Below are 9,098 nucleotides of genomic sequence, written 5' to 3'. Positions count from 1 at the left end.
TGAAATAATATACATTCCTTTTTTGAAACAGTTTATAGTTTTATATGTATAGCAACACGGATATAGTGAATTGGGATATAGCCCACCTTTGGTTAATTTCTTGTAAATAGCCAAGTAAACTTCTTAACAAATTAATAAAAGCCTTATTTAACACAACCAAACATATATTTTAGGTAGTTAATTGGCTGCCACGTATGCAAGTTGACTATTTACAAATTATTTACCAAAGGTTGGCTAATTTACAATTCTTATAGTTTAGGTGGCTTACGTAGCCAAGTTTTTGATATATATATATATATATATATATATATATTCATAATTTCATATTGGAAAAATATCAAGAATACCCTCGTTTTTAATCGAAATGAGAGATTTATTCATTCGATTTCTAAAAATATCAGACATATCTATTCATCTTAATATAAATGACATATACCTCCTCTAAAAAATATTATATTATAAATATTAACATTTTCGTTTATTTTTTTACAAAAAAATAATTTGAACTCTCTAAAATACCTTTAATAGATTAAATATTTATTTACTATTTTATAATAAAAAAAAAATCAAAATCTCTATTTATAAAAAGAATCCTTAAGTTTTTATAAATAATTTTTTTTAATTTAATTTTTCTTCTATAGAATAGAAAATAAATAATTTTTTGATTAAGAGTATTTTGAAGAGTTTAAATTATTTTTTTGTAAAAATAAACAAAAATTGTGATATTTGTAATATAATATTTTTTTTATAGGAGGTATATATCAATTATTTTAAACTGAAAAGATATATTGATATTTTAAAAATTAAAATGGATTATTTCGATTAAACACGAACATAATATTTTCCCTTTCATATTTCATATCATAACCAAAAATAAACACTCTCTCACACTCTCTCTCTCTCTCTCTCTCTCTTTTTCTGTTCAGGCACTAGTTGGGGTTTCCGATTAACTCCTAAAAAATCGACCCAAAGTTCAAGAAATATCGTCTATTTCTCGCGCATTCTCTCTTTTTCTGCAGAGGCACAAATTAGGATTTCCTTCGATGGCCATGCAATCCGACGAGGTCGGCTCTGAGGTAGAGTGGCGTGTGTTTCATTCGTTTAGGCTACAAATTCGAGCTTTAATTACTTATATGGATTTATATTCTAGCTAAGTCGGTTTTGTGGGTGTTGTCAGTCACTGGCGAGAGCGTTCCATAAATGGGGATCTCTATCGGAAGGTGACTCTGATTATGCCGAAGCCGAAGCCGAAGCCGAAGCGGCTCTGGTAAGGCTTAATTCATTATCTTTTCGGTTTTCCTGTAAATAATTATGAGGTGTAACATTAACATAATTTGTTGTTTCAATCTACTTTGTAGGCGCAAGAAGTGATTGCTGAGATTCGACGAATGGCCTGGTGTCGAGAAAACGGAATTTCTGGCTATGGTATCTCATTGCTTGTTTCTTGAATGATATTGTTTAAAGATTTTTTTTTTCCGCTTTCCCTTTTCGCATCGTTTTCAATACGAACTCGGCAGCTTTTTATTCTCTGATAATTTCTGCTTAATTTTATGGACAGGTGATATTGAAGATATTGTACCGCCTCTCATTGTAGTTGGTGCTATAGTTGTAATTGGGGCTTTGGGTTACGTGTACATGGGTTGGAAGGTATTTCTATTTGTCTCTCCGATCATTGCTTGTTGTTGATTATGCGTTTCGAGACTAGGTATTTTTATACACGTTTCTTTAACTTTTTCTACAATTTTTCGTGGTTAGATGGCAAAAAAGTACTTTACCCAGAGGACCCAGCGCTTGGATGATGAAGTGTTTGCGCAGAAACTGAAAGAGCTGCTTAAAGAAATAAAAGATGACGTATGTTTCCGCATCTTCTAAGATTTTTCGTATTTTCTTTCTAGGGAACAAACATGTAGTGCTTATGCTATATAAAATAATGGGTATGTTGTAATTGAACTCGGCTTCGCTAGAGTATAGGGTGTATATTATTCTGTTTTTTAGAATCAGTTGCAGGAAATCGTTGGATCTTAATCCAACGGTGACATGTAGCTTAAGTTTTCTTACATCCTCTATAAATAGATAGCGAGGCATGAGAAAATCACTTGAAACACATTCCACCGGGTTAAAATTAGAGAGAGAAAGAGAGGATTAGAGAGAAATCGTGTTGATTCTAAGAACCGTGATTTGGGGCTTTTTTTAGGGTTTTTTTTTTTTGGGTTTAGTTCGAAACTCAATTGATTCATTATAATCCGTTGATATTGAAGATCAGAGGCTGGATTAGGTCGTTAGTGACTGAACCATGGTAAAATATCTTTTATCGATCTTTACTTTTATGCAAGATCTTTCTCGACGAGGACGATCGACAAACTTTCTTGCGAACTAGGGTAGCTCTGTTTTTGAGAGCTTAAATCCAGGATTGTCACAACAGGGTATACCATGGATGTCAAATGGTTCAACAAATAAACAGTGTCAAATGGTTAACTTTTGTACTTATTACTTGTTGGTAAACTGTGTCTATGCGCTTTTCTTTGGTAAAATCGATATGATCTCTTGTAAGTTGTATGTTGACACGAGTCTCTCCTATTTTCATATCTACTTTGGTCAAAACTTGCTGTGAACAGCCTGTAGGGGTCCACGAATCGCTTTCTGGACTCGACTTTAACCCGAATTCGTTGGAAGAACAGGTTTCTGATCCGGTGAGTTATTATCTATTTTTATGATTTATTAGATCGGTAGAGTCTGTAATGAATTCTTGTTAGAAACACATTCCACTGGGTTAGAATTAGAGAGAGAAAGAGAGGATTAGAGAGAAATCGTGTTTATTCTCAGAAACGCGATTTGGGGCTTTTTCTAGGGTCTTTTTGGGTTTAGTTCGAACAATTGATTCATTGTAATCCGTTGATAGTGGAGATCAGAAGCTGGATTAGATTGTTAGTGACTAACCATGGTAAAATATCTTTTGTCGATCTTTACTTTTACAAAAGTCTTTCTCGACGATGACGATCGATAGACTTTCTTGCGATTTAAGGTAGCTCTGTTTTTGAGAGCTTAAATCCAGGATTGTCGCAACAGGGTATACCATGAATGTCAAATGGTTCAACAAATAAACAATGTCAAATGGTTCAAAAAATAAACAATGTCAAATGACTAACGTTTTCACAAGCTGTACTTGTTTGTTGGGTGTGTACTTATTACTTGTTGGTAATCTGTGTCTATGCACTTTTCTTTGGTAAAATGGATATGATCTCTTCTAAGTTGTATGTTGACACGGGAGTCTCTAATATTTTCATATCTACTTTGGTCAAAACTTGCTGTGTACAGCCTGTAGGGGTCCACCAATCGCTTTCTGGACTCGACTCTAACCCGAATTCGTTGGAAGAACAGGTTTCTGATCCGGTGAGTTATTATCTATTTTTATGATTTATTAGATCGGTAGAGTCTGTAATGAATTCTTGTTAGAAACACATTCCACCGGGTTAGAATTAGAGAGAGAAAGAGAGGATTAGAGAGAGAAAGAGAGGATTAGAGAGAAATCGTGTTTATTCTCAGAAACGCGATTTGGGGCTTTTTCTAGGGTCTTTTTGGGTTTAGTTCGAACAATTGATTCATTGTAATCCGTTGATAGTGGAGATCAGAAGCTGGATTAGGTCGTTAGTGACTGAACCATGGTAAAATATCTTTTGTCGATCTTTACTTTTACAAAAGTCTTTCTCGACGATGACGATCGATAGACTTTCTTGGGATTTAAGGTAGCTCTGTTTTTGAGAGCTTAAATCCAGGATTGTCGCAACAGGGTATACCATGGATGTTAAATGGTTCAACAAATAAACAATGTCAAATGGTTCAAAAAATAAACAATGTCAAATGACTAACGTTTTCACAAGCTGTACTTGTATGTTGGGTGTGTACTTATTACTTGTTGGTAATCTGTGTCTATGCGCTTTTCTTTGGTAAAATGGATATGATCTCTTCTAAGTTGTATGTTGACACACGAGTCTCTAATATTTTCATATCTACTTTGGTCAAAACTTGCTGTGAACAGTCTGTAGGGGTCAACCAATCGCTTTCTGGACTCGACTCTAACCCGAATTCATTGGAAGAACAGGTTTCTGATCCGGTGAGTTATTATCTATTTTTATGATTTATTAGATCGGTAGAGTCTTTAATGAATTCTTGTTTTCTTTAAGCATGAATTTGTGCTGACTTTTTCTTTAACGAACTTGTTGTGAACAGGTTGAAGGGTTCCACCAATCTCTTCGAGAAGATGACTCCAGCATGAGTTTGTTACCTGTACGAGTGTCCCTTAAAGTTATTGAAGATTTTTTTTTTTTTTTTTTTTTTTTTTTTGTTGTTGTTGTTGTTGTTGTTGTTGTCCTTTCAATATAATGGTCAAGTGATACTAGGTTCAGTTGAGATGAAAATAACTTTGACTGGGTCAACTAGTAGATAAGAATAATATTAGGTTCCGCTGAGATTGGTAATATTCGGGCATTTTATTTATCACGTCTCATCTGTTTGTGCAGGGTCTGGATATTACTGGGAAGGTGAAAAAAGCTCCCACATGGTACCGTAAGGTTGCGTACGGGTAAGTCGTTACCCGAGAGAATGATGAGTTGGAACCTTGCGAGAAGAGGAAATTGAGAGAGCAACAAAATGCTAAAACATTTATGTACATATGTTAGGCACGTGGATTTGGAGTTTTTGGACCATCTATATTAAATTTCTATCCAGCTATCAAATAATTAAGAAAATAGTTTAATTGTAGATAATTTAATTTACTAGATATTCAATTTAATTTATTTAAGAGTACGGACGTGAAGCTCAGAGAAAAGAAATTTGATTGAGACTAATTTTGATGAACTTTCGGTTAATTTAGTTGAGAAAAACCATTAGGAAGAGAGAGCTAGGCTATATTTTTAACATTTGTATACTTGGACTATAATTTTAATATTGGATTATTTGAAATAGTTTCCTCTAGAATCATTATAGGATGGGAACTAGACACGAATATGACAATTACTTGTGTTTTTACCAAAAAAAAAAAAAAAAAAAAAAAATTCCAATTCTATGATCTCCTTCAGGAAAGAAAAAATTTCTTAATAAAATACTTTTGTATAAATTGGTATTTTATGACAAGCTCGTCATGAAATCTTCAAAGAAATTTGTCATAAAATACAGCTCGTCGAACACTCGCAGTTCAACCCATCGTTGACAGAACCATCGTTGACAAAACGATTGTTAAGAAGATTTTAAACAAGAATATTGACCCCATGGTAATGGAAGGAGACACCAAACTCTGCATTGATACACATATAATGTCGTCGAGAAAAATAAAAAGGGCAAAGGATTCGCCCCACGATCTAACGTGTGGGCTCGTGCTCCGACAACATCGTGCGAGCACCATCAATATTATGGCCACGCCGCCGCCGCCATCAAGTTCGCTTGAGGCGAGCTAAAAGACGTCGAGCTAAAAAAAAGAAGCTCCTAAGAACAAAGACATTGATCATCGAGCTCGAGGTGGACCTTCTATTGGGAAGCGGGGAAGGACGCGTGAGGATAAAATCCAACTGCCTCCATCTCCTAAGAAGCGAGTCGGGGATTTGGGAACTGCAAAGAATCGGTGAACTCAATTAAGGCGAACCAGCGCCGAGCTAAGGCCGAGCCGAGTAACATGGACCATGCCGATCAATTTGACACATTAATAACTTTCAAGGAAAGTGAGGCTATGGCACTCGTCGGCCCGCACGACGATGCCCTTGTTTTTAACATTAGATGTGTTTAGCTGCGGTATTAAGGATCATCGTAGACAATAGAAGTTCTATTGACTTAATCTTTCGTGGTACACTCTGCTAAATAAGTATATTTTTGTCTTTCAATAATTGTTTATAAGGATTTATGGTTACTTTTTAAATATTTGCTAAACGGTTATAGTTTATTGATTAATCTTATACTTTAATTTTTAATATAACTATTTTTTTTCGGAAATCTAGCTAATTAGTTTAAAAAACGTTAAATTCATGCACATATGATAGTTATGTCAATCTTTCTGACGTCAACGGCCTGTAATGTCTGATAACTCTACTTGCCGAAGAATACTTTCAAAACAGAAAAATGAAAAGAAAGCCAAATACTTTTCCTTCCTCCAAATTCCGTCAAATGTAAACCGTGTATTACCGAGTAAATGGAGTAATTAATAAATTCGTTCTCATGACGTCAAAAATCCTAACGACCTCACCTTTGCCCTAAATATAATATATATACCTATGTGTGTGTATATAACTATATATATTGTTTGTTTAAATAATATATATATAAAAAAACCATTAAATCTATAGAAGCTTCATTGAATAATTAACACCATTAATTGCAAAATTTCATCCACACATGTACATATCCACTTATAAATGCATATAATAATAATAAAAAATTCAAAATGTTTTCTATGAAGTCAAAAGTCCAAGCCGTGCAAAATCATCAAACGCGGTTGATATTCAGGAAAATTCAAAACCAAGCAACATTTTCCTTTCAGACACAGCCAAAGAATAAAGAAAAAAAATTCTTAAAGGAAGAAAATAAACACTTCACATCATTTAATTTCAAACCGCTCAAATGGTCCAATTCCCTTAATTGTTCGCCTATAGCAATCAAAATCGAAACGACCAAAACAAATAAATAAGAATTTTATTCGATACACATCGCCCGTACAACACACTTATATAAAATTCCACACCACCATATAAACATAACCCAATTTTTTCCTTTTTCAATTTTTTTTTTTTTTTGGTATAATCATTTTCTCTGGTTTTTATTTTCCCATGGCTGAGAGAGAAGAACAAGCCAAGCCTCTAGCTCAATCTCATCCTCTCCGCAGCGACGCAAACGACCCAGAAAATAACGTTCACCGACTACGCTTCATAAACGACACCAACAAAAGCGACGTCTTTTTCCACCGAAGATCAAACTGCATAAAATACTGTGGCTGTGCTTCGGCGATCCTCGTCATCGCCGCCGTGGCGATGATAATCCTCGCATTCACCGTCTTCCACGTAAGACCGCCGATCGTTAAGTTAAACTCCGTGACCGCCGTCACCACCGTCGAATCAAACCCCACGACGCTCGTCGCAGAGTTTTCCGTCAGAAACCCTAACGCCGCTTCGTTCCATTACGAAAGCTTGAAGACTGAGGTTTTCCACGACGAAGATTCCGTCGGCGAGGGCTCGATTCCGGCGGGAGTTGTGAGGACGAGACGGACTTTACAGACCAACGTGACTGTGGTCTTGAACTCGCCGACGTTGGCCGTTGACTTTGCTTCTGAATCGTTGACCCTGGAGAGTTTGACTAAGATTGAAGGTAGGGTTAACATTGGTAACGTGGTTAACAAGAGAGTGGTCGTGGAGTTAAATTGTACTTTTATGTACAATAACGTTAGTCGTGGGATTCAAATCCAAAGTTGTGTATCAGATGCTAATATATAGTGAGTGATGATCTTATATACATTTTTTTTTCTTTTCATTTCTCTTGATACGTTGTAATATATAAAGTGCTAAGGAGCAATCGATATCCAATAATACCATTTCATAAATGGGTTTTCCTTATTTATGGGATGATATTGAAGTGGTTTTTGTCAAAAGCTTGGATTAATTGTGTTTTGGTGCGTATAGTCTAGCCTGTATAGTCTTTTGAATTATTGTGATGGTACTTTTCCAATGCCTTATTGTTTTAAACCATTTTAGTCCCCATTCGATTGTTTTATAGCTTTTTGTCATTTAAAAAATTTATATAAAATTCAACACCTAAACAACAGAAAAAATATTTATCAAACAGTAAATATAGAATTGTTTAATTTTTATATACTATTTTAAGGATCAAAACATAATTTTATAAATTTTCTTCTATTAAAAAGATATATTAGCAATTAAAATACCGTGTTAAGCTGTTTAGATGTAGAATTTTATTATAAAAAAACAATATTTTCTAAATAGACCAAAAACTTGCTAAAACAATGTTATAGACAAAATGCTTAAAAACAAATTAAAGATCAATATAACATAATAATAAAATTTTAAGAACTATATATCTGCCAAAAAAAAAAACCTAAATTATATTATAATACATTTACATCATAATGTGTTCCTTAGCATGAGTGAAACAATAATATATCAGTCATTTAATTTTTGCCATCCATCTTGCGTTTCTGATTTTTTGGTAGGGACAAATTTGAATCCTTGTTTGGTAGGGATCCGAGAGGAGTACGTTCATCAGAAAATGAAAAAGTAAGAACGTTACTCGATCGCTTCGTAGCATCTTTCCATTCCTTGCTTGTGATTCTTCAGCACGTCGTTGTGAAAGAGTTTATCTACGAAGCGAAGACACCAGTGATCTTCGCCAAGTGTTTACTTTTGTGGTCAACCATGGCGTGTTCTGGTTTACCTATCCCTACGAAATCACGACAAAATCAGATAAAAACCCTAAACCAAATACATGCAACCACAAATATGAACCGGCCTAAAATATTTAACATGCCATTACACAACTCAATTGCAATTGGTCGTTGGGTTCCTCCAAAAAGCGTGGGGTTTTTTCGTCATCTCCATTTTATCATTTAGAGATTTAAGCGAGAGAGAGAGAGAGAGAGAGAGAGAGAGAGAGAGAGAGACAGAGAGAGAGAGAGAGAGAAAGAGTGAGGGTTTGGACTTTGAACGAGGGTTTTGCCGAGAGAGAGAGAGGTATTAATTATATTTGGGAATCTGAAAACGTTTGAACCTTTTGGAGGGAAAACAAGAGGAAATATGGTAAAATGTTAGAAAAAATTAGTTAAGGGTACACACATACACATAAGGTCATTAATAGTATTATCTTAATTATAATTTTTTATTTTATTTTGTTAAAAAAATTCGTAACGACTGATATTCCTGTCCAATCAAGGTTTTATATAAATATAAAATATTATGACTAATAATATATATATATATATATATATATATATATATATATATATATATATATATCCCAAGATGTTTTATTATATAGTCGCCACTTTCACACTAAGAACCCAAAAAGTGGAGGTGAAAATTGCTAATTGCGGTGCCATGATTTCGGGTGAT

General features: G+C 34.4%; 2 protein-coding genes across 5 annotated transcripts; both read left to right on the top strand.

Annotated features, from left to right (window-relative positions):
• Positions 1 to 890: 890 nt before the first annotated feature.
• On the top strand, positions 891 to 4,889 carry LOC149405605 (uncharacterized). 4 transcript variants are annotated; one of them, XM_089601825.1, is made up of 10 exons: positions 891 to 1,064; positions 1,178 to 1,267; positions 1,359 to 1,425; positions 1,559 to 1,647; positions 1,756 to 1,851; positions 2,616 to 2,690; positions 3,316 to 3,390; positions 4,037 to 4,111; positions 4,228 to 4,284; positions 4,518 to 4,889. In XM_089601825.1, the coding sequence occupies exons 1-10, from the start codon at positions 1,044 to 1,046 to the stop codon at positions 4,581 to 4,583; spliced, it is 711 nt and encodes a 236-aa protein (XP_089457951.1). In that variant the 5' UTR covers positions 891 to 1,043; the 3' UTR covers positions 4,584 to 4,889. The 4 variants fall into 4 exon arrangements, with proteins under 4 accessions (XP_089457951.1, XP_089457944.1, XP_089457960.1 ...); XM_089601818.1 differs by having other exon boundaries at positions 891 to 1,076; XM_089601834.1 differs by lacking the exon at positions 3,316 to 3,390 and having other exon boundaries at positions 891 to 1,076.
• Positions 4,890 to 6,667: 1,778 nt separating this feature from the next.
• Positions 6,668 to 7,721, top strand: LOC149405604 (uncharacterized). Its single transcript, XM_089606690.1, has one exon. It carries the CDS (start codon positions 6,810 to 6,812, stop codon positions 7,467 to 7,469), a length of 660 nt encoding a protein of 219 aa, XP_089462816.1. The 5' UTR covers positions 6,668 to 6,809; the 3' UTR covers positions 7,470 to 7,721.
• Positions 7,722 to 9,098: the final 1,377 nt, after the last annotated feature.

This window comes from Urtica dioica, chromosome 2 (genome assembly GCF_054948205.1).
Source record: "Urtica dioica subsp. dioica isolate 48M chromosome 2, U.dioica_male_clone48M_v1_H2, whole genome shotgun sequence".
Taxonomy (NCBI): Eukaryota; Viridiplantae; Streptophyta; class Magnoliopsida; order Rosales; family Urticaceae; genus Urtica; species Urtica dioica.
Note: the sequence above shows the minus strand (reverse complement) of the source record. Positions and strands in the feature narration are given on the sequence as shown.

Bases quoted from the DNA above. Each gene is read 5' to 3' on its own strand.
- LOC149405605 (XM_089601818.1), top strand. From the start codon at position 1,044: ATGGCCATGCAATCCGACGAGGTCGGCTCTGAG. The intron at 1,426-1,558 runs GTATCTCATTGC...TTTTATGGACAG, and splicing joins AAACGGAATTTCTGGCTATG to GTGATATTGAAGATATTGTA. The intron at 1,648-1,755 runs GTATTTCTATTT...TTTCGTGGTTAG, and splicing joins ACGTGTACATGGGTTGGAAG to ATGGCAAAAAAGTACTTTAC.
- LOC149405604 (XM_089606690.1), top strand. From the start codon at position 6,810: ATGGCTGAGAGAGAAGAACAAGCCAAGCCTCTAGCTCAATCTCATCCT.